This window comes from Lutra lutra, chromosome 1 (genome assembly GCF_902655055.1).
Source record: "Lutra lutra chromosome 1, mLutLut1.2, whole genome shotgun sequence".
NCBI classification, from domain to species: domain Eukaryota; kingdom Metazoa; phylum Chordata; class Mammalia; order Carnivora; family Mustelidae; genus Lutra; species Lutra lutra.
Genome location: NC_062278.1, coordinates 61,133,766 through 61,159,479, shown reverse-complemented (window position 1 = coordinate 61,159,479; position 25,714 = coordinate 61,133,766). Strand labels below are relative to the sequence as shown.

The window sequence follows — 25,714 nt, the reverse complement described above, 5'->3', positions numbered from 1 at the left end:
ACAAATACCGGATTTTTTTTTCTTGCAGATACTGGAAAGAACAAAAAAAAATTGAGTATTTCATGTCATATTTTAATATATGCTTCCAGTTTAGATAATTAAAATAACTGAGTCAATTTGGGGTGCCTGGGTGGCTCAGTGGGTTAAAGCCTCTGCCTTCGGCTCAGGTCATGGTCCCAGGGTCCTGGGATCGAGCCTCACGTCAGGCTCTCTGATCAGCAGGGAGCCTGCTTCCTCCTCTCTCTCTCTGCCTGCCTCTCTGCCTACTTGAGATCTCTATCTGTCAAATAAATAAATAAAATCTTAAAAAAAAAATAACTGAGTCAATTTGTCTACAACAGGGCAGTTAAATCTAGAGGGACAGAAACAGTTGGTTAATCCTGTTTGCTATGGCTTATCTTCATGGTTGTTTAATGGAGATCCAGAAATACCAGTTCTCAGGATAAATCCTGTCTTCTAGTGACATATAGGCTAACTGCTTGGGTTTCCAAGCTGCCTCGTGTCTGTCACAAAGGAACCCAAGCATTGATGAAAATGGAGCATAAAAGGGATGAAGATTGACCCTCTGGGTCCACAGGGGGTCCGAGTAAGATCATGGTTGGTGGGTGGCTGCGGCTCTGGAAATATTGAAGCAAATCTGCGAACTTCTCAGTTTTATTTAGCGTCAACCCTGCTGGCCTGACTCACACAGACGAATGGATGCCTGGACAATTCCTGGGGGGTAAAGACAAAGATGAAAACCTGTGTAGATTTTCAGTAACTATAAGGGAACATGTAAGGGATCACGTAAAGTGTGATCAAATGACCTGAAAGTGTGACTGTCATACTTCAGATTATTTTTTTATTGTTGTTGGTTAAGTATACAGATGTGCTTTTGTGGGAGGAAGAGTGGTTTAGTGGAAATATCCTGAGGAAATATCCTCAAAAACCAGAGTTATGTTCCTAGCTTTGCTTCAAGCTAGTTACGTGATTTGGGACAAATAATTTATTTCACTGGCTTTTAGTTTTCTCTACTGCTAAGTGAAAAGACTGGGTGATTTAAAAAGTTGTTTTAGCTGTTAAGTTTAAAATACAAATATCGCTGGGATGCCTGGGTGAGTCAATTAAATGTCTGGCTTCAGCTCAGGTCATGATCCCAGGGTCCTGAAATCAAGTCCTGCATTGGGCTCCTTGCTCAGCAGGGAGCCTGCTTCTCCTTCTGCCTGCTGCTCCCCCTGCTTTGTGCTTGCTCTCTCTCTCTTTCTCTGACATACAGATAAATAAAAACTTAAAAAAATAAGATAAAATACAAAAATCCTTTTTTATCCCAATGGTTTCCAGGAATATTTTTTGTTTCTTTTAGGGTTAGAAAAAAGAACAGAAAATGCAAGCCCAATCGCACTTCTATAGCTAAAGAGACTTCACAAGAAAATCTTGTTGCCATGAATAAAGGAAATAATGGCACACGAAGTCAACACAAATATAGGCTGACTTCCCAAATAACATATGTTTTTCATCCTCCACTGTTGGTATTATTAAAATTCTATAGCATAACTTTAAAAATCCTGAGACCAGTTCTCTAGCGATTGAGATTACCCATCATGGCTTTGAATCAGGAGGTATGGAAAAAAAAAAACATGTTGCCTGAAATGAAGAACAAGGAATTTCTTCACCAGTAGCAAAGCCCCCAACAACATGAGAACATCAACCAGAGAGGAAGAAACATGATGGGCCAACAGTGTTCATAAAAGTTCTGAAAGATAAAAAGCATGGGATGAGCGGAGAGATACCAGATACACAGAAAAAACTAGCCACAAAAGAATGGTAGAGGTTATGGAAATAGTGATAAGAACAATGAGCTCCAGGTACAGAGCTGCTTTCAGACTCTGTGGTCCAAGGAGGTCTATAAACTTGTACACATATACATAACACTGTAATATTAAAAACACAGTGTGATCTTTTTTCAACAATTCATGCTGGAACAATTGGACATTATATGCAGTAATACACACACACACACACACACACACACACACACACACACACAGACTTTATACCTTTCACAAAGTTAATCTACCAGGATCATAAACCTAAATGTAAAATTCAAAGCTATAAAATTTCAGAAAATAACCAAAATAACACAGGAAAAAATCTAGGTGAACTTTGACTTTATCTTAATTAATTGATGAATTTGAGAGATAGAGCTGCGTGTTGGGGAGGGAGTAGGAGGGGGGAAGGGTCAGAGGGAGAGGGAGAGATAGAATCTCAAGCAGGCTCCATGCCCAGCGTGGAGTCCAACATATGGCTCCATCTCATGATCCTGAGATCATGACCCCAAGATCATGACCTGAGCAAAATCAGGAGTTAGATGCTTAACCAACTAAGCCACCCAGGAGCCCCTTTAAATACAACACCAAGGTGTGATTCAGGAAAAACAATTAGTAAGTGTACTTTCTTCAATTAATGATTTCTGCTCTGTTAAAGAAACACTATTACATGAATAAGAAGATACGGCACAGACCAGGAGAAAATATTTGCAAAACTCATATCTGAAAAAAGACTGGTATCCAGAATGTACAAAGAATTCTTAAAACTGACAACAAGGAAACAAACGATCCGATTAAAAAATGAGCAAAAGATCAGAACAGATGCCACACCAAAGAAGATACACAGGTGGTAAATAAGCATATGAAAAGATGCTAATATGCTCTTAGGAAACTGCAAATTAAAACAATGAAAGACCACTCTACCCCTAATAGAGTGGCTAAAATGCAAAGCACTGACAATACTGGATGCAAACGAGGAGGTCCATCAATAAGGACTCTCATTGCTGGTGGGAGTACAAAATGGTGCAGTTGCTTTTGAAGGCAGTTTGACAGTTTCTAACAAAGCTAAACATGCCCTTACCATAGGATCCAGGAATTAAGCTCCTTGGTATTTACCCAAAGGAATTGAAAACTTATGTCTGTATAAAAATCTGCACACAAATGTTTTTAGCAGCTTTCTTCGTAATTGTTAAAAATTGGAAGCAACCAAGATAGCCTTCAATATGTAAATGGATAAATGAACTGTGGCATATCCAAACAAGAACATACTATGCAACACTGAAAAGAAATAAGCTATTGAGCTATGAAAAATAACCATGAAGGAACTTTAAATGCATATTGATAAGTGAAAGAAGGAAGTCTGAAAAGGCTACATACTATATGATTCCAAGTATATGACATTCTGGAAAAGGCAAAACTAGAGATACAGTAAAAAAAAATTAGCCATTTTCAGGATTTGAGGGTAGGAGGGAGAGGTGAATGGGTGAAGCACAGGAGATTTTTTACAGGGATGAAATAAATTATTCTGTATAATCCACTGTAATGGCGGATACATTACACATTTCTCAAAACCTATGGAAGCATATAACACCAAGAGTGAACCATAAAGTAAAATTTGAACTTTAGCAAATAATAAAGTGTGGGAGGCCACGGTAAGGCTTGAGACGAGAACCAAACCAGGCCCTGACTTGTGCCTCCTTTAAAGGCTGAATAGCCGAACAAAAGGCTTAGGTTGATAAAGTTGAGTAGCACTGAGAAAGGGTCTGTGCTATGTGTTGCGCGCTCGCCTACGTGACTTCCCACACATTTGCTAGTCAGATAGAGTCGATTTGGCCGGGGTCAGAAATTCTTAGCTGGTCCTTGCTGTCCTTGCACGGGCTATAGACTACACCACTGTAAGATCGTGCTGTGTTTACATAAACTATGTCTTGAGTGGCCTTGAAGTCAGTACATCTGGCGCTAGAGGGTCTGCTATTGGTGCTTGGGAAATAGATCATGGGAAAGCTTGAAGGATTTTCTGTGCATGTTGCAAACTCTTTAGTAATCAGCTAAAAATAGATACTTTCTTATGATTGTTTCTGTTAGCTATATAATGCCTTGCTGCCTTGAATAAAATTGGCACTATTGGACATCCTCCTTGGTGCTCCTCCTGCCCCCATCTCTTTGTCTGTTAATTTCTTTTCAGCATCCTCTTACCCTCTCGACCCTGGTCGATTTGTTGCACTGGCCGTGACAATAAAGATCAAGGTGACACCAATGCTGTATCAATATTGGTCCATCAGTGTAGCACACTAATGCAAGATGTTAATAATTAATTATAAATAAAAAATGAATTAATGCTTAATTTTTTGTAAACCTAAAACTTCTCTGAAAAACAGTCTATTTAAAAAATATAAATAAAGGAAGAGTGAGGAAGCAGACAAAGCTGAAAAACTTTCATGTCCCAGGATAGACAGAGGGAAGGGCAAACCTTTACACTCTTAATGGTCCAATTGACTGTAAGACTACAGGTAGCCAGAGGATGCTTTTACTCAGGGTTACATGCTACTTGGTGATAATAGATAAACTTAATTTTGCCACTATTTTCAGAAATAAGGTATTTTATTTAAACACTTAGGAGTTTAACCTAAACTGGTGATTTATACCTTTAAATAAACCAGTACTTTCATAATTACATATAGACACTGCTGGCCAGCCTTGGGATCAGCTGAAGAAGGCTGGGTCCCAAATTAACTTCCTTAAAATTATGGGCTGAGAACTAGCTCTTAAAAACTTTTCAGTGGAACAGAGGGAAAATTTACCAGTTCTTGAGATCTATGAGAGGAAAATGGATTCCTATAGCTGTGCTATCAGAAAGAAGGTTTATATTCAACTTTCTTTGGGTGCATTTTTCAATATAAGATACCTTCAAACCAGTTCCACTCTTCTTATCCAATCCATTGAAAAATTGTCTGTCTAACTTTGTACAAAATCAGCGTCTGTGTGTCCTTCTTCCTAAGAACAAAATCAATTTATTTGCCTATTCTCACTTCAAATAAACTGAGGGGATGAGACAAGTGAGAATTTGGAAGTAATTAATTACTAGAGCAAATTATTTCAATTAATTTTATTATTAATAACACTTAATATATAACCTACATTTGCTATACGCCACTCAGCTTTGTTTTTCTTTCTCCAGGAATGGAGCACTATCTTTTGACCGGTAAATCAATTGTTTCTCCTGTATAAACAATTTTTACACATTTTTAGAAACTTATTATATATGAAAACCAAAGGATCTTAGACTGAGGACTTAAGTGTTAAGTCCAATAGTTATTCTCAGTGCAGACCTTAGCTTTTAAGCAGAATACAGGCCCTTAGGTTTTGTTTGGTTTTGGTTTGCATAGCAACTAATGTACTGAAAAAAACCTTCAAACTTTCCATTTTTTCACAATATCCAAGAAAAGAAAATAAACAATATTCAAAAATGTATTTTTTTTAGCAAAATGAAAAAGACTATGATTTTATTGCCTGGCGACACCATGGTATCTTTGGTATTTTTCTTAGTAAATAAGCAGAAAGAATGGTGAGGCCCCAATTCGAATAGCTCATTAGATGTATCTTTAAATCATCAACACACCATCTTGGTGTGTTGACATGGAACTTCAGTTAACTCCAGAGTTAAACAATGTAGGAAGAGCTGGCTAACAAACTCTGGGGGCTCCATGGCAACGTGTAATAATATCAACCCATTTGAAAGGAAGAAAGAAATACTGGCATCATCTTGCAGCACAGAAGTTTCACGGTATTACAAGTATCAAGTCCCTGGCCTTTTAGATTCAAGCCAACAGTGAGAAATGACATAGGAGATACTTCAGGTAATGTGCTGAAACCAAAGAGTGAAAGGAAGGAAGACTGAAAAATCTCTCTATATATATTTTCTTTTTTTTTTTTTTTTTGCTTTTTTAAAAATTTAAGTTCAATTAGCCAACATATAGTACATCATTAGTTTCAGATGTAGAGTTCAGTGATTCATCAGTGCCCTCCTTACTGCCCATCACCCATTACCCAATCTCCCCTCCCCCACCACCTTCCCTCCAGCAAATTTCAGTTTGTTCTCTATAGTTAAGAGTGTCTCATGGTCTGTCTCCCTCTCTGATTTCTTCCCATTCAGTTTTCTCTCCCTTCTCCTGTGATCCTCTGCATTGTTCCTTATATTCCATATGAGTGAAAATCCCTACATTCTGTATCAAATACTAAAAATACCCCCACAGAAGGGAGCATCACAGCAGTAAAATAAAAACAAAACAAAGTAACAACCACCAAAAAACTAAACCCAACACTAAAGCAAGCCTATTGCCATGACACTCAGGAAGAAACAAAAGGAATGTGCGATAGAAACAAGGTGGCTGGAATACAAGCTCAGCACATGCCACAAAGTGGGAACAAAGCAAGATGAAACAGAACAAAAACACTCCCAGACAGTGAAGAGCCCTATGGGAAGCGTCTCAAAAGAAACAACAAGACAAACAAAAAAGGAGTTTTTCAGAAACAATAATTTAAAGTTTTCATTTATTTGCTTTTATGAGACAAATAGTTACAAATGATCTTGACGGCAAGACATTTCTCCTACTTGTCTATAAGAAAGAAAAAGATTTGGGGCACCTGGGTGGCTCAGTTGGTAGGGTATGTGACTTTTGGCCTCGGGGCTGTGGGTTTAAGCTCCATAATGGGCATAGAGCTTACTTAAAATTAAAAAAATAATAATAAAGTTGTACACAAGTATAGGATATTTTAAAATTATATGTAAAAATTAATATCTTACACATGGTAAAAAAAAAAAAAAGAGCACTGAACTTCTGCACTCCATTAGAGAGAGAAAATGTGGTCTTCTCTTATCCTTGGGGGACATAAAGCTCAAGGAGGGAATAGGATTTGCTGCAGGTACACAGGTTGTTAAAGAGATAAAAACACACATCTTCTGGAGCCTCACCCAGTGTTCTTCCCTAATGCTGCTCAGCCTCTTGGTGGTTGTCCTTGCCTTAGGAGAGTAAAACATTTTTTATGAAATACTCAGAAAATACAGAAAAGAACAGAAAAGACCATTAAAATTCTCTATAATCTCACCACCCAGAGACAATGTAAAGTTCATCATATTTCAGAAAACAAAAACCTACATTAAAAAACTATATATATACTGAGAACTCCACAGTCCAAGATATGAAATGGATAAAATGGATAAAATGATGAACCTGAATTCAGACACTTGGATAGTCTAGCCTCAGTAATTGCTGATGTAATTTGTTTCACTCTTCTGGCTTTCAGTTTATCATGAATCAAAAAAATAATGATATGCTTATCCATTTAACTGTAAATTCAAAACTGAGATTTACTATACTTATTAAGTGATCTAGAGGTAGAGCTGCCCCTCTAGATGATCTGGATAATGGGTCACAATAGAGGCCCTAGATGATAACTGATGATGTCGTCTTCCCTTGTGATTCCCTAAAAGCCTGGAAATATTATTTTGCTAGTCCTGGGGGGGTACAGTTCTGCACCCCCAGTTACAATATATGTTTTTCCCCACACCACCAAGAGATTCTCAGACATTAGCTGGGTGTTTCATAATTCAACTCAATTCTGACACTTTCTACTTGGAGATAGCATCAGAACCACAGGGTTCAGTTCTGTAAGACTGCCACCTGCTTTCAGGTGCCAATCAAGGTTGGAGGTACTCGACTGGCTCAGTCAGAAGAGCATGCAACTCTTGATCTTTGGGTTGTGAGTTCGAGTTCCAGGTTGGGTCTAGAGAGTACTTAAATAAATAAATAAATAAACAAATTTTTTAAAAAGTCGAGGTTGTCACCTGACTGACCAGCTATAGATCAGAGGTTCCAACAATGTTCTCTTTGGGTTTACTTAATTTACTAGAATAGAAAGAGGAAGACTCCATAAAATGGGGGAGAGGACCTATGAAATTTCTTAGAAAGAATATCACATTTTGATCACTTTACAAAGATAAGAGAAGAAAGACAGGAAAGCTATCTAGGTCCATCTTTCCCTGCTAAAATAAGAAAAACTCACCTAATGTGAAGATGAGCAACACCTAAAGACTGCAGTTGAATCCCACACAAAGTCACTGTAAGTAAAAGAGATTAAGAGGCAGAAAACACCATTTCAGATGGTGAATATATGCCGGAAAACTGTACCTATAAAACAGATGGAAAGTATAGCATAATATTTCAAGATTAAGAATTATGAACACTTAAAAACTATGAAAAAAGCCATAAGTCAGAATTTTAAAAATTCAGAAATGAGATTAGAGAAAATGAAGTTTTAAAAAAGAAAGGACAGAACTCAGGAAAAAAATCAGAGTTAAATTTTAAAATCCTAACATAAATGAATATTTAATTTGGAGGAGCACAGGGATATAAAAAAACACCTCCATAATGCTGTAAGGAAAACAGAAGATGAAAAGGAGAAAAAATTTTCTAAAATCTGGGCAGGATATAAAAAAATAATTCTAGAAAAATGTGTAGATAATAGGAAACAACAAAGAAGAGCCAACATAAGTATAAAGGGAATTCCTAAAAAAGATAAACAAGCATTGGAATAAATGAATGTTAAAAACACTAAGGAAAATTTCCTGAATTAAAGAAATAATCGCTTAAGTTACATATTGCAAAATCACATCATGTACCTGGGAAAGAGTAACCTACTAGATGTGGTCTGGTAAAACTACTGGATTTCAAAGAAAAAGAAAAAGGAGTCTTTCAGGAATCCAGGCAGAAAAATGAAATTACTTGCAAGGGAAAGAATCCCTTTTATTATCACTTTTGCCAGACACCAAAGGAATAGTATGCTTAAAACTCAAGGAAAAAAACCTGTAAGCTAAGGGGTTTATACTCGGCTAGTCGGACTTGCAAGTACAAAGGCTGTGGACAAAGCGTTATGAACATGAAAGATTTGTAGGAGGCACCTCCTAGAGAATAAGCTTTAGACAATCAGATGACTGGAGAATATTAACATAAGTCTAGCTGTGAATATACAGGTACCTGTACAGCTAAGACTAAATGTTTGTTGTAAGGAGGGATAGTGTAGCTCGTAATGACTATATGCTTCGACAATCAGGTATGTACAACTAACCAAAAATGGGGCAAGAATGGGGAGAAAATATAAGTAGAATACGTTCATTAATTTCTTTATAGGCATAACTAGGATTTAGATTTGGGGGTTGAAAAAAAGAGATGGAGAAGAAGATACCAGGGATGCCTGGGTGGTTCAGTCGGTTAAGTGGCTACCTTCGGCTCAGGTCATGATCCCAGCATCCTGGGATGGAGTCCACATCCAGCTGCTTGCTCAGCGGGGAGCCTGCTTCTCCCTCTGCCTCTGCTGTCACTCTGTCTGCCTGTGCTCACTCTCTCTGACAAATAAATAAATAAATAAAATCTTTAAAAAAAAAAAAGAAGATGCCATCTAATTTCAGTGTTGCTCATCACAGAGAACTAAGAGACAAAAATAGAAGAGGCTAATGGCATCATATCAATATATTAGTAAAAAAGGAAACCACTGGAACAATAATAACAGCAAAAAACTGCTTCATTTTACAGGCCATAATTTGTGCATGTGCGTCTACGCACACACACATGAGGTGGTGGGGAGTGGCAGAGAGGGAGGGAGAGAGAATCTTTTTTTTTTTAATTTTAAAATTTTTTTATAAACATATAATGTATTATTAGCTTCAGGGGTACAGGTCTGTGAACCGCCAGGTTTACACACTTCGCAGCACTCACCATAGCACATACCCTCCCCAATGTCCATAATCCCACCAGCCTCTGGGAGAGAGAATCTTAAGTAGGCTTCATGCTCAGTGAGGGTGCCTCGGGGCTGCATCTCATGACCCTGAGATCATGACCTGAGCTGAAATCATGTGTCCAATGCTTAACAGACTGCTAAGTTGATAACATAACTACACTGAAAGGATAACATAACTGCACTGTTACCTTACTTTAAAACACAGTAATGTGACTCAACTTAATCAATCATGAAATATGCCCTAAGGTAAAAGGAACTGTAAACATATATCTTAAATTGTCGCCAGTAATCTTACTGGTGGTAGTGTTAGTATTGTTATCTAAAACTGTTGTGTGTATGTTGTGGGTTAAAGCAAGTGAGTAAGTCCATATAGTTGAGAACCAGAGTTTTGGGCACAGAAGGAAATCTCTGTGTGAGCTGGATGAGGTTAAGTAAAAAGCCTGTATTTCTGCATTTGAGTTGGAAGTGCTAGTATGAGCTCATGATACAATCTATCTTTAATTCTGTCCATTGAAAAGATTTAGAAAGAAATTACCAATCCATTAGCAATAAAAGCCTCTAAGTTTCATATTGTGGTCTCTGTTACTCAAAGGAACCTGATCTGTCTGATTCCGTGTTGGAGACAAGAACTGAACCTGGTGAGCCAGCCTGTAATAACTTTTCATGCCAAAAAGCAAGGAAGATGTCAGAGACCACTTGGATTTTATCAAGAGAATTCAGGATCCAACTCAAATTGGCTTTCACTGGCCAATGACCAATTTGAACATAAGTTTAGTAACATCAATGGGTCAAAACATATCAGATATGTTTAAATTCATGAGTTCATGCTTATGCTAAATGAAATATCATGATCCTTATCATAGGCTGCTTGGGGACTAATTAATTATTTTGTGAAAATTGGTAAGTAAAAGTAAGGAATGAAGATAAAACAGTAGCTTAAGATGCCCCAGGAGCTGATGAGAAGTTTCTTATTATAGGAGTATTCCAATTCATGGATGAAAACGTAAGGGATATAATTAAAATATTATTACTTTGTTGTTCCTAATGAAACTAGGCAATTATGATCAATGGTGGCTATCATCACAAAAAGAGACAACCAGACATTATGTGCCTCCTGGTAGAAATATATACTACCACTTCTGAGGTAGTATTGTCAAAAAAGGAATCAGATACATTTTTCCTTGTCTGAAAGGCCTTTCTCCTTTCCTTCAGCCTATCCAAGTTCTTTTTATCTCTTATGACCTTTCAAGCCTTATTTCCTCCAACAAAGCCATCTGTGGGATGAATGACTTCTCCAAAGTCTTGGAGGACTTGGAGCAGTGCTGTCCAAGGAAAATATATGACTCACATATGTATTTTTAAATTTTCTAGTAGTAAAAAAAAAATTTTTTTTCTAGTAGCTATTTTAAAAAGTACAAACAAATGAAGTTAATTTTATTAATATATTTGATATAACTTAATATATCCAAAATATTATCACTTAAACATATAATCAAAAATATTAATTACACATTTCATGTTCTTTTATACTGTCTTTGAAATCTGGTGTGTATTCTACATTTATGGTACATTTCATTTTGTGACTGGCCACATTTCAAGTGTGCAAGAGCCACATGTGGACAGTGGCTACCATATTGGACATCACATACTTACAGAATCTTTTTGATAACTTAGCACATGACTATCAGGTCTAGATAGATGAGAAGGCATCTCAGGCAGAATTGGACCATAAATGGTCCATAAAATTGGACCCACAACTGGAGTAATGTCAGCCCCTAAACATCCTTATGACACTTTGATATTTTGTTTTCAGGGCCATAGAGAAAAATGATGGTAACCGCTGTGGACTAAATGTTTGTGTCCCCTTCTGCCCCCAAATTTGTATGTTGAAGCCTAATCCCCCATGTGACAGTATTGGAGATAAGGCCTTTGGAAGGTCATTAGATCATTAGGTCAGAGCGCTCACGAGGAGATTAGTGCCCTTAGAAGAGACAGAAGAGAGCTTGCTTCTCTCTCTGCTCTCTGGGCCACGTGAAGACCCACACTATAAGGTACTGTCTAAAAGCTAGAAGTCAGCCCACACTAGGCCCTTGGATCTTGGACTAACTAGTCTCCAAAAGTGTGAGAAGTGATGTCTGCTCTGTAAGCCATCCAGTCTATGGTATTCTGTTCCACCAGATAACATGCTAATGAGATGATTTCCTCCTCACAAACAAGCACCAGTCCGGTTCAGTAAGAGGAAGTGGGAGGCCAGCAAAGAAGGTTTCCCTGCCTCAGTACATAAAGAATACAGGGGGAGTCCATCCAAGACCAGGGGAACTGAGGCTAATCACATCAGAAGTTTTCATTCTTCTAAGTAACCACTAATGTATAGTTAGAAGTTACCACTGGAGTATCCTGATCTATATTTCACTGTTTGTCAGAACTGGATAGACATTTTGAATTTGGATCCAAGAGGCAGTATAGCTCGTTCTAAATACACAACCACAGGTTGAGGTGAATAAAGTCAAAGATTGTTCCTTGGGCATAAAAAAAAAGCATATGTCATTAAAAGATAAATGTTTCCATTGAATAAACAAAAAGAATATATCCAGGGAAACATTTCAAATTAAAAGATCTACGAAGAACAATGAAGTCTGTGACTGAAAGCTTCCGAGAAGACTTCTTGCTGCCTGGTAGGTAGATTTTTTATTGAAAGCCTCCTTATCAGCATCTACCTCAAGTATAAACATCTGATTATGGCCACCGCCTGTCTCTACAGGAGTATTCTTATTTCTCAATAAACCTGCTTTCGTGCCCTCTGTCCTAGTCAAACATATGCCTGGTGACTTTCTCAACAAGGTGATTTCCTTCTAGTTTATTTCCAGCCCGGTAGTGGTAGAACACCCTGTTCGCCGCAGTGAAACTCTACTCCCTTGAAAAGGAGTCTCCAGATACTTCCCCTCCAGGAAACTGAAATGAACCATGATCTTGCTTAACCTGCACCTTCAATCCTTATTTTCACTATTCTTTAAAGCAGTAGCTCTATTCTTTCAGTGATTTTTTTTTTTTTCCCAGTGGCAACTTCATATTTACATTACTCTGCCTAGAAGGCATGTGAGGCTTTTCCGGATACTGACCTCAGCTAATTAGCATAACACATGCCTGGCTAACTAGTTCTTTGGATCAGTGTTTGGTATGGGAGAGGCAGTGGCTGACAGGAAAGATTGGGGGCCTAGGTTTCCACAGCAGCTTCCCCTTCTTACCAAAGCCTAAATTGGGAAAAGCCTTTCTCTTCCAAAGTGAAGAAAAAATAATGTCAAACATAACAATGGCTTGAAGACTAAAGGGAAAAAGATGAAAACTCAAAAGGCTATACTTTTTTCCCCCTAAATCCAATTCTTTGCTGCACTGAAGAGGGATGGGTGGGAAATGAACCCTGGAGGAGAGGTATCCCTGACCAACACTTGGGTCAGGTTAAAGGAAAAAGGTCCTGGCCAAGCTTTGGCTCTTGGGTTCATAGTGCTTTATCTAGCAGAGCCCTTCAGTGAGTTTGGGATCTGCAATGGAGGCAAACTGCTTCTCATGAATTAACAAAAATTTAGAGAGTGGAAGAGGCCAGCATTTGGGGTGGGGAGTAGCCAAGAGCATGGTGATAAACCAGGCCTAAAAGGTAGTGTCACCATCTTGAAATTTCCCCTGGTGGGGAATAGCTAGTAAATTGTTATGACAGTATTGCCTAGATTTCTACTTTAATCTATCACCTACCCTGCTCTGCTCTGTAATTCCCTTAGGTTAGTCCAAACCTTCAGAAAAATTCTGCTATATCCAAAGGCATGGTATTCATGTTCTTGGAAGATGGGGCCTCTGGTATCCAACGTGGGGCAAATGGGACCAAGAAGAGAGGAGGCCATCAAGAGAAATAAGAGTAATGGTTTGGATAGATAGATGAGAAAAATGCCATCTCTGGAGAATATGAGGTATATCAGGAATACCAGGGGGAGTGAAAGGGGGCAATTTCTCAAGTAAGAGGATTGAGGTTTCCACTGTTTTATTTGCATACTAAAAAGAGGTCTCTCTAAAGTTGTAAGCGTTGAGGACATCTGGTTCATACCAGTGTTAAAATAATTAAAACATCTGAGTTATCTGCCAGCCCCATGGTTCCCAACTGTATTTCTCAGACTAGTGAAATTTTAGGGACTGCTGAGGTTGTCATCTTTTTATTGTATTATGCAAAGTATTTTAAAAATGAATTTTCAGGGACACCTGGGTGGCTCAGTGGGTTAAAGGCTCTGCCTTTGGTTCAGGTCATGATGCTAGGGTCCTGGGATCGAGCCCTGCATCAGGCTCTCTGCTCAGCAGGGAGCCTGCTTCCTCCTTTCTCTCTGCGGGCTTCTCTGCCTACTTGTGATCTCTGTCTGTCAAATAAATAAATAAAATCTTTAAAAAAATGAATTGTCACCCTTGTTTCATAAAATAAGAACTATTTAAACATGTAGACAGGCAAAACAGAAAGGGCATAATTTCATAACAATTGTTAAAAATGTTGTTTTTATCTGGAATGATCTCACACTTTCAACCTACTAAAAATATGTATATATATATATTTTTTTTTTCTTAAAGGTTTAGTTATTTATTTTAAAGGAGGAGCAGGAAGGGACAGAGGGAGAGAGAGAGAGAATCCCAAGTGGACTCCACACTGAGCCGAAGAACCTGACACAAGGCTTAATCCCAAGGCCCTGAGATCATGACTTGAGCCAAAATCAAGAGCTGGATGCTTAACTGACTGAGCCACCCAGGTGCCCCCCAAAATATGTATTTTATTTTATTTACTTTTATTTAGTTTTACAGTTTCCTTCAATCTTTCTTCACTTATTCACTTTTCAAAAACATTAGTAAATGAACATGACTCTGCCCCTGTCCTCAATATCTCAGGCTTTTCTAGGAAAGTCAAGCAGGTGACCCAGCTGCACACAGAGCACCTGTGCTTGTGGCAGAGAAACTCGCCAAATACTAAGGGCAAAAAGGCCAAGCAACCGTTAAGAAACAGCCCATCTATTTCCAAGCAGAAGTGTAAGAAATACTAAATAAAGGCTGATGTCAGGACTCACTTTGCACATAACATCTGAGTGCCCTTCCTGATGATTTGGGGGGAAACTGACAGTGCACCCCAGAGATCATGGAGTTTTTCAGGCTATTCATTCTGAGCAAATTACAGGGCTAGGAACACAACTCATGTGCCATGTCAGCAGGTCCGTACCGCACACTGGACAGGAAGAGATGAGTGACACGGTTGGGAGGATTAAAAACTGTCCCTCCCACTTGTCCCCAATAGAATGGCTCTGCACATGGGCATGCTGCTCACTTCAGGACATCCAACCTGAAGGTCAGAAGGCGACTGGCCAGGGTGAGGGCTGCGCTGCCATGGCGACCTTTGGTGCCATACTGGAGATGGGGAAATTGCTCAGGGAGATGTCTGGGAGTAATGGTGGGCAAACTGGTCCGTGCTACTCAATACTACTCCAAGCTACCAGGTTTCTGAGTTCTGGTTCTCACTGAGAGTTAGAGAGGGAGGCATATTGTGGTATCCGAGTCATCTGGTTCTGGAATTTCCCAAGGGAGTAGGGAACGCTGGCACAGTAAGAGATACACATATGGGAAGAAGACCCAGAGGCAGGCACAATGGCAAGTCTTTTCTCTGTGCCCCAGAGGGGACCATATCAGACGGAAAAATCTACCTATGCATTTTTTCTACATTATATAATCAGAATATATGTGTCAAAGGGGTATTTGCTGAAGCAGTCATTTCTTCCCCTTGTCTCACCTCGATTCTTGTCAGAAATAGGTCTAGAACTTTCCCACAATTATCCACCCTTATTTAACATCAAAACCTTCATAGATCAGCTGATGGCTGCAGTTGCAACATCTCTGGCCAGATCTTGTGGCTTTTCTGAAGCCCAGACGTGTGACAGTAGTACAGAATTGCAGTAAGTGACTATTGAACACACACACGCTCTGCAGCTTGCTCCATTCTCACACATTCCTATTTTAGATACTGAGCAGCTCTCCCTCCCCAGGAGCTATGAAATAGAAGGGTCTGGCAGAATCATCCAAATGAAATGAGGTTCCTTCTCCCCCAGGGATTAGGCACAGAGGTGCGGTCCTTTCCCTCCGCCACCCCAGAAATCTTGAGTTTCCTAGAGAAAGGCCCAGCAGGGGGCCAGGAGCCACAGAAGGTGCAGGGAACCCGCCCCTCTGCAAAGCCCCGAAATGCCAGGGGACCAGGCCAGGGAAGGTGCGAGATGAACCAGAGTTGTCCCCGAGGCCGGTTGCGGGGGGGATGCGGCAGCCTCGGGCAAGGCACTGATTGCATTGAAGGGGAAAGGGAACGAGGGTCCTCTGGTCCCTGAGGACTCCCGAGGTCAATTCCCAGGGGACCCAAAGCAGCGACGGGGATCTGAGATCTGGCAAGTTCCTGGGAGTCGAGCGAGGAGAGCGAGTGTCTTACCTGGCCAGGCTGGCTGGTGTAGTTGAAGGAGTAGATGTTCTCGGTGCTGAGGCTCACCACCCCGCTGTAGATGCGATCAAAATCGGCGCCCCTGGCGGGGTCGCTGGGGTCGCGGCGTGGGAGGGGTTGCGCGGGTCGCCGGGGTGCCGCCGCCCGCAGGAGCCAGGGTAGCAGCGCGCAAAGCAGCGCGAGCCGCGGGCAGCTCCGCATGGTGGGCGCCGCGCCCCTGTCACCAAGCAGAGCCTCCCTGGCGAGCGAGCGAGCGAGCGCAGAGCGGGTCCTTCCAAAGCCCCCCGGCGGGCCTGGGCGCCCGCTTCAGCGCAGCGCGGGTGATGCCTGACAAGCCCCGCCGGCGAGTGATGGCAAACCGCGGGCGAAGACCGGATCAAATATTGATGCAGCCGCCTGGGGTCTCCGCGGGAGGTCGCGGGCCAGGGGTAGCGGGGGCGGAGGGTACCGGGGCCTGGGGCTGCTGCTTTGCTCTCCCGCTTCCAAGTCCCTTTCCTCCCCCTTTTCTCATTTCTGATAATCCCCCACTTACCCAGCCAGAATTTCAACAGATCTAGTCCCTAATCAATCTCAAAAAAATAATAATAAATAATAAATTTTAAAAGGCATTAGAGACATTAAAGAAAGAAATAGTTACTAGTCTTAAGAGTCAACCTGATTAGCCACGAAGCAGGAAATACAGTCTGTTTCAAGTAAATGTGCACCGACTGCAAGCGAAGAAAGAGAAAGCAACAGAGCCTGTCCCCAAAGAGGGTGCACGAGTTTGCTTTTCCTGTCTGCTACCTGCAGAGAACTCCCGCCCGTTTGAATGATGGTTATTAACTCTCACTTCTCCCTTCACTAACAGAACCCTTTCCCAGACACCTGTTTTATTTCTTTATCATCTTCTATTCTCAGGGAGAGCCTCACATTATCGCTTTCTCTCTCCCTCGCTGTTTGTGTACCTATTACATATGTACAGTCATAAAGACAATGAAGAGATAGGGTAAAGAAGACAATTTCCAACACGCCTGAAATCTGGTCCCGGAAGTTGTCAATGTCTCAGAGAAGCTGGATTTCTGCAGAGGGTTACTTTCCGTCTGAGCCACTTCTTGCCTACTTCACTTCTGCGATGACTTCTTAGATTCTGGGAGAATCCCTGGGGTTCTGAATTGTTTTTCAAAAGAGAGAAACTACAGGTCATTATAAGGAACTATTCTTCTGGCAAAACTTAGAGGATTTGATTTAAACAGCTGGAGAGACAGATAAAGGGTGAGGTGGGAAGAGGATCCCTGGGAAGTCCTTGGGGAACATCAAACAATCACAGTTCAGGTGCAGAAGAGAACTCACTGTCTTATTTCAGCTTCAAGTTATTTGTAAACTAGAAAGTAATAAAATTGCATTCAGTCTGAAGGAACATTTAAAGAGAAGCCAGAAAAAGAGAAGATCGTGTTCAAAGAATTAAGTTACAGATTAAAATCCTAGCATTTACGGGGCGCCTGGGTGGCTCAGTGGGTTAAAGCCTCTGCCTTCGACTCAGGTCATGATCTCAGGGTCCTAGGATTGAGCCCCGCATTGGGCTCTTTGCTCGGTGGGGAGCCTGCTTCCCTCCTCTCTCTGCCTGTCTCTCTGCCTACTTGTGATTTCTCTCTGTCAAATAAATAAATAAATTCTTAAAAAAAAAAAAAAAAGAATCCTAGCATTTACCATTCAAAGGGAGGGTTTGATTTTTTTAGTTATTTTAGAGAGAGAGAGGGAGCGCAAGAGGGAGGAAGGGCAGTGGGTGAGGGAGACAGAGAATCTTAAGCTGGCTCCACACCAAGCCCCGAGTTTCACTCAGGGCTAAATCTTATGCCCCTGAGATCATGACCTGAGCCAACACCAAGAGTCTGAGGCATAACGGACTGGACCACCCAGGCACCCCAGGTTGTTGTTGTTGTTGTCGTTGTTTTTAACCTCACTGAATTCCTACAATTTATCAAAATATCACAAATGAGTTCAATACATTTGGTATAATGTTTCATAGCTGTGCAATTAGAAAACAATACTAAAAGAAGATTAAGTTAGAGAGTACTTATTAGGACAATTTTCACTTTTAAAAAAAATGTTCTTGAAAATGTATGGGCATAAGGACAAAAATACTAATTCAAAGAGGAGTCTGGGGGTAAAGTTTAAAGTGCAACTCATTGTTTTGAGAAATATGATAAAGTCATCCAGACTTTAAATGACATTAAACTTCTGTATTTAGAGTGTCTATACCTCTTTTCAGAATTTAACAAAATTTAATAAACTTGACGTTCATCAAGTCCTTCAAGTTTAGCTGGACTGGCCAGTTCAAGCACTCTCTACAGCTATAGGGTCATGCAGTCCTACTCAGCACACAAGAGATGAGGAACTGGCTTTAGCACAAGGTAACTCCTTCTTTTGCAGGCAAGTGTCTCATTACTAGAACAGTATTTCACATTCTAAATTGAAATTTTTCTCTCTTTCACTCACTGGCATGGGTTCTGCCCTCTGGAGCCATAGGAATAAACTTAATCCTTCTTCCACATGACAGCCTTGTGGGTATTTGAAGGAGCTATGACCCTAACTTTAAGCATTGAAATTAGAAGTGATTAGAACAGATCCTTTATCTTAGCAAAGAACCCAAAATATTTATTTTAAAGCCATTATAGATGACATATATACAATTTGAATTATATATTACAAATTATAATATGATCTAATCCTCATTCAATCCATTGAATGGCCTTGGGTAATTAACCTCTCAGGGTCACAAGGTTTGCTGTAAAGATGGGGGGAGGGGCCGAAGAATGTTTTTGAAATTATATTAGAAAGTTTACACGTTGTATGACTAAATATTGTTATTGTATGACTCCTAGTTCAACAGCTAAAAAGTTAAATATGGTTCAGCAATCAGACTTGTAGAATATCTATAATGCCAAGCTTTCACTGTGACAGGTTGAATATATGAACAGTCAATGACCAGACTATATATGATAATAGACCTCTGACCCCAAACTTTACAGCAACTAGTCTAGGAAGACAAACCACAATCTTTGCAGCAAATGGCCCAGAATGATCAGGACTTGGTCAGTGACTGCCAAGTTCCCCAATTTTTACCTCTGCTCCCAACTCAAGATCCATCAGAGGAAGCCAAATATGTTTTGCAAACCATAAAAATGCCCCACTTCTAGTTAGTCTGCTTGCAGCTTCTCTATGCCACCAAGATACAATCAGAGTATTCTGAAACCTTGCCTTTTATTCATTATAAAGCATTCCCAGTCCCCTGCCTGTCTTTAAGTCTTGGTCAAGCAGAGGAGATGGTGGCTTGCTATAGCAAGCAAGCTCTGCATAAGGAAATCTATTGCCATTTGAATGGCTCCAGCCTTTACCCAGGTGCGATACTCACCAAGGGCCCCTGGGCCTTACAGCTCGCTGTGTTGGGTATACGTTGACATGGTAAGTGAGGACCATGTCTGAGCTTGGCTTTTTTTGCTTCTGAATTCTTTGGCTATCTCATCTCAGTTTGATATCTGGGTTTTGTTGTTGGTTTCCATTCGTTTGGCATCTTTGGTGGAGTCCAGCCATTCCTTTTCAGCCATCTTTGCTCTCTTTCCTGCTTCTGTTTTGTGTTATATTTTCCAAAAGTATTGGTTGTCATAGAGTAGAACCCTGGACCAGCCTTCTTTTGGACAAACTTTGCTTTGGATCATCTATAAAACTAGGCTATCCTTTGTTTCCATTGTTTTGTCCTTAGAGTTTGGCTTTCATTCCCAGAGAACATTCTCTCTGGTTTTCCACCTGCTCCCAGGTATAGGTTGTTGGGTCTACATTTGGAGGCAGCTCCCTTCAAGCTGGAGTCTCAAGACTCAAAGTGCACAAGCATCACTTCCAGCTGCCAGCTCTTATAGTCTCAGCTAAGTCTAATTCTTCTTTTCCTTTTTGAGAAGCTTCACTTCTTATATGTACACTCATTACAATTCTAATTTTTGCACCTATGTTTCAAATGGTGAAATTTCACCAAGGATGACCTGGGCCTTAAATGACCATTGTGGAATATCAGCCTTGACCAAAATTGTTTATTTGACAGGTGCTTTAAAAAACAAAAAGAATAAAGATTTCTCAGCTCCAATGGACCCCATTTTTTGAGTGGCTTGCAGAGGACTTCAAATGAAATTATGTTAAAAATTCCTTTACTAAAATATTCTTTGGTCAGAACTAATGAGAAATTTGGCAAGCTTAACCAATAATCTAGATTCATTTAGATAGTAAATCCTCCCCCTCCTAGTCCTCCAGTTACTTTCCTGTGGCCAGCTCTCTCCCTTCCCCCTTATCCTTCTGCATTCCCTCCTTCTGCACCTCTTCCTTCTTTTTCCCGTTGTTCAGTTGCCCTATCTTTTCCCAGCAACTCTCTAAAGCCTCCAAATGCTAGTTGACTCCAATGGTCTATCCTTCCCATAAGCCAGGTATGCAGGTGACTGTAGAATTTAAACTTTGGATCTGAGACAAATTAAGAGCTATAATGAAAGATTTCCCTAAACCCAAGCAAGACTAGCGAAGACTCATAGAAGAATTTGTAATTCTTTGGATGCACATGACCCAGAGTTGCCTGACCTGTATCAACTTGCATGCATGTTGATTAGAACCTCAGATGCTAAATCCTGGATGAGAAAAGCCGATTGGACCAACCTGGAAAGCGACCTGAGGATCCCTCTTTCCACGAAAAACCTTCGGGTCAGAAAAAGGCCAGAAAAAGAAGTCTAAGAGCCAAACCCAAAACATTTCTAATAAAAGTTGATTGGGTCATAATTTAATCATGAAAACAAATAAAAAGATGAAACTATAGGAGATTTGGGGATAAACAGAAAATATCTTCCAACAACACTAACTGTTCTACATTAAATCCCGCCATCTTTGCTCAATCTCTTCCTTGGTGTAAGCATAAAACAAAAGTGTAAGTATTTCAAACAACTCACAGATTTGTCCCTATCTCCCAGCACTGAGCTACAACTTTTGGGTCCTTGATTAACATCTCTTCTTCCTCTGTGATACTGCATCTACAAATTTATTAGGGAAAGATCTACTTTGCAAATAGAGCTGTAATACTAAATGCACACCAGAAGGACTATTTCTTGAGGTTTCAGAGGATGTATCCATTCCTAATCAACTTGTGTCTGCTCCGTATAAAACTTTCCTTCTCCACTATACTTGATGTATACTCCCGATACAGATCTTGACATTGTACTTGACTCTTTATGGGCTAAAATTCCCATTGACATAGGAAAAATAATTGGAACAGCATATATTAAAGTTCATTTAGAGCTTATCAAGTTCTCAAACTTCCCCAAGGTTAGAAGCTAGAGCAAGAAAAGACTCAAATTTATAGTTGAGAGCCTTATATAAAGAGTCCTTTCTCATAAGGTGCATGAACCCTTGTAACATTCCGGTCCTGCCAGTAAAGAAACCAAGTGGACAAGTATATTGATTTGTTTAAGATCTCAGAACACCAATACAATTGTTATTTCTCTTTCTCCATTAATACCTACCCCAAATTCCATCCTGTCATCCATTCTCCCACACACCACCTCCTTCTCTGTAGTGGATCATTGCTAGTGCCTTTTCTGGGTGTATTCCTACACTTAAGAGTCAATATCCTTTTGCCTTCATCTGAGGGGGCAATGATAGATATGGATAGCTAGACCCTAAGGGTTCACTGAAGCACCCTCCTATTTTTTTTTTTTGGCCTTTAATCAATGACCAAAAGATCCAAATTTCCCTTATGCTTCATTTCTGATACAATATGTGGGTAATTTCCTACTTTGTTCAGAGAAGCCTGTAGCTCTCAGCCTTAACAGAAAAAAGGCATAACATATCAAAAGAGATAATTACAGTTTTGTCAAAATAAGGTACATTATTTAGGGCATGAGCTATTTGAAGGAGTGAAAAACATTCTCTCATAAAAGGATAAAGACTATCCAAAACTATCCTAGACCCCTCACAAAATTATAGCTGAGATGACATCTAGGTCTAATATTTCAGACAAGGGGTATAATTTTTTTCCGAGATTGTGACACCTCTTTATGAAATGACTAAGGCTTTAGTAAGATCCATTCTCTTCTGGGAGCCCAAGTGTTACATAAGCCTTCTTTAATCTGAAGAAGGGTCCTCAACAGCCCACTTGCCTAGACATCCCTACCAACAACAGAAACGCTTTTGTCTATTTGTGCATGAGTGTTCTGGGGTTTAAAGCCTCAGGGCTTTAAGTCAACTTCATGGACACCATAAAAATCCCATCACTTACTGTAGCCTCACACCTACTCCAGTTGCAAAGGATTATACCCTCTGTGTTAGGGCAATAGTGCCACTGCAAAACTTGCACATGCTTCTGTGGAATTAGTTCTAGGTTCCTTGGTTGATTTTATGGTTCCTCATGCAGTACTGACTTGACTACCGGTCAAGTCTCCTGGAGAACCCGCAACACCCTGAAGTCCATTGATTAACCGCTTATGGATTTCTGTTGCCCTCTCCCTCTTACATTCCTAGCCACTGTTACAATACCCTGAATCCTACCACTCTTTTGCTTTGAAGAAGAGGAACCCTGTATTGTCTTTCTTCAGTTAGGGGACTTTCTGCACTTTGCTTAGCTTTACTGGAGACTCACATTGAGAATCTAGACCTACTATTTGTTCATGGGTCATACTTCAGAATTGAAACTGGTTATTAGGCTATCTCTAATGCTATCACTTATCTAAATTTTTCTTTGTAGGATAGTCATCTACCTGAGATAAAGTTAGTGCATATGGCAGAATTTATAATATTTTGCAGAGCTTGTCAATCAGACAAAGACCTGAGAGTAAGTAAACATGTATGCAGATAGCAGGCATGTTTCTGGAATAGTGCATGATGTTTTAGAAACAAAAAGTTTTCCTTAATTCTGCTGGAACACCAGCAGAAGTGGACAACAAGTTAAGGAACCTTTAGATACACTTCTACCTCCCAGGGAGATGGCTATTGTAAAGACTGAGGCTGATGCTAACAGAGTTAAAGGAAATCCTCCAGCAGATCATTTTGCCAGGTAAGCTGCCTTAACCAAGCTTGTGATACTAACTAAAACCCCAAAGGATAAATCTCTAGATTGCCTCAAAGAGGCCATCATTAAATATCCACATTAAACGACTGATTTGGAAATGGAAGAGTGGAAAGACGAAGAATATCCTTCACTGAGATCATCCTTGGCACACTCAACATGGCCATTTGGTGGCACCAGATGATTTCAAATGATTATTAGCTGAATTGCTCCATGAAAAGGCTCATCACAGTAAAGACAAATTGCTTACTATTGGGGTGCCTGGGTGGCTCAGTCAGTTAAGCATCTGTCTTTGGCTCAAGTCATGATCCCAGTGTCCTGGAATCAAACCCCACGTCAGGCTCCCTGCTCAGTGGGGAGTTTGCTTCTCCCTTCCTCTCTGCCGTTTCCGCTGCTTGTGTGCTCTGGCTCTCTCTATCTCTCCCTGTCAAAAAAATAAATAAAATCTTAAAAAACTTGCTAAAATTTCAAATCAACATTAGTTGAGAAACTTTAAAAAAAGACAGAATTCAACCTGTAAAGATGAGGCATGGTGGAAGCCAAAGTCTCAAAGACCCTTTAAACACCTTCAGATGAGTTTTATCCAGTTCCCACCCTCCACAGCATGGGTTAAACCATTTCCTTGCTGAAAATCTTTGCTGTAATTTTTTTCAGTCTCTGAAAAGCTGTTTGATTTTTTGTTTCAAACCTGGGGTATATCAATTTTTATATCCAATGAACAAGACAGAATTTATATGAATCCTTTTAAAAGAACTTTGTAAATCATTACCCTTTCTCAAAAACTGTCCTAGCATCCACAAACTTCAGGGAAACATCAAAAGAACAAATGGCGTCCTTAAATTAAAATTAGCCAAACTTTCAGAAATCCTTGAGCTCCCTTGGCTAAATGTACTTCCACTAGTCTGTAAGGCCATATGACCCATTCCCTCAGAGATACATTGATTATGTCCCAATGAAGTGTTAACAGGAAGGCCCATACATTTAGAAATTTTATGCTTGATATTAGACTCTTCTCTGTAGCATGGAGATGTGGCAAAATATTGCAAGGGAATCATGTACCATACCCATGAATAAGTTAAGGCCAGCTTTTCACAACACTTTTAAATAGGCTCTTTATGGGGCACTGGGTGGTGCAGTTCATTTAGCATCTGGCTCTTGGTTTCAGCTCAGGTCATGAACTCCTAGGGCATGGGATTGAGCCTTGTGCTTGGCTCACTGCTTAGTGGGGAGTCTGCTTGAAGACTCTCCCCCTTTATCCCTCGCCCAACTCGGGCATGTTCTCTCTCTCACTCTCTCTCAAATAAATAACCTTAAATAGGCTCTTTATGATCATCAACCAGGCAATTTCATCAATTGGAAGAGACATTGGATAAAACATGCTCTTGAACCTAACTGAAAGGGATCTTATCAGGTATTATTACAAATCTGGCCAATATTAAAAAAAAAAATCAATGTCATTAAAAAATATAAGCAGTTGTCGGGGCACCTGGGTGGCTCAGTGGGTTAAGCCGCTGCCTTCGGCTCAGGTCATGATCTCAGGGTCCTGGGATCGAGTCCCACATCGGGCTCTCTGCTCAGCAAGAAGCCTGCTTCCCTCTCTCTCTCTCTCTGCCTTCCTCTCCGTCTACTTGTGATCTCTCTCTGTCAAATAAATAAATAAAATCTTTAAAAAATATATATATAAGCAGTTGTGGAAACAAAGTCTATTGACATGAGAGTAAACAGACTGTTTATTCAGAACTTGATATAGGAAAGATTTCAGCCACCATTACCTGCGTTAGGCAGAGACTCAAAGATAGGAGAGGAGTGAAAAAGACTTGTAGTGTAATAAAGGGAAAACTTCAGAAACACTGATTGGAAGTTGGAATGTGGAAGCTGGAATTAGGTTAATTAGGGCATCTTATGGTTTGGGGAGCTCACCCGGTTTATATTTGGGCCATGCAAAGAAATCTATATAAACAGCTTTCTTGAGTATAACTGATGATAAACGTCACATATTTAACGTGCACATATCACTTGTGTTATATACATACATATCCGTGAAACCATTATCTATATATCCATTACCCTCTAAAGTTTCCTTCCTCCTTTATGTCTCTCTCTTGTTTCCTCCCTGTAACAGATACAGAGCAATTCAGGTTATCTATTTTTTTCTTGAGAAAGCTTTGGTAATTTATATCTTTCAGGAAAGTTGTCCATTTATCTGTTTTATTAAATTTATTACCATAAGGTTGTTCAAAATACATTCTTTTAGTGTTTGTAGAATATTTCACTGCTCTCACTTCTGATATTGGTAGTTTATAGGTAATTTTCCTGATCAATTTGTTTAGAGGTTCAGCAATTTAATCTTCTCAAAGATTCAACCATCACTGTCATTATTTTTCTTTTATTTTGCCTTTCTATTTTATTGATTCAGTTTTGATCTTTATTATTTTCTTTCTTCTTATTACTTTGGATTTAACTTGTTTTTATTTATTTATCTAATTTCTGAAGATAAAAGCTGAGACCACTGATTTGAGACTTTCTTTTCTATATAGGCGTTTAGTCCCA

General features: G+C 39.9%; 2 protein-coding genes across 5 annotated transcripts in view; one reads left to right on the top strand and one right to left on the bottom strand.

Annotated features, from left to right (window-relative positions):
- The window catches only part of SIDT1 (SID1 transmembrane family member 1), a 93,960-nt gene extending 77,028 nt beyond the window's left edge, over nucleotides 1-16,932 (bottom strand). For 2 of the 3 annotated variants that reach the window (XM_047724955.1, XM_047724962.1), the window contains exon 1: nucleotides 16,087-16,931. In XM_047724955.1, the coding sequence (XP_047580911.1) occupies nucleotides 16,087-16,296 (210 nt within the window). In that variant the 5' untranslated portion in view covers nucleotides 16,297-16,931. Of the gene's footprint in view, nucleotides 1-16,086 lie in introns of all 3 variants that reach the window. The other variant, XM_047724953.1, reaches the window with a different exon arrangement.
- Nucleotides 15,687-25,714, top strand: part of SPICE1 (spindle and centriole associated protein 1) — a 68,373-nt gene continuing 58,345 nt past the window's right edge. The window contains exon 1 of one of the 2 annotated variants that reach the window (XM_047724939.1): nucleotides 15,687-16,045. The gene's annotated coding sequence lies outside the window, so the exon portion shown is untranslated. Of the gene's footprint in view, nucleotides 16,046-18,464; nucleotides 18,486-25,714 lie in introns of those variants that run through there. The other variant, XM_047724943.1, reaches the window with a different exon arrangement.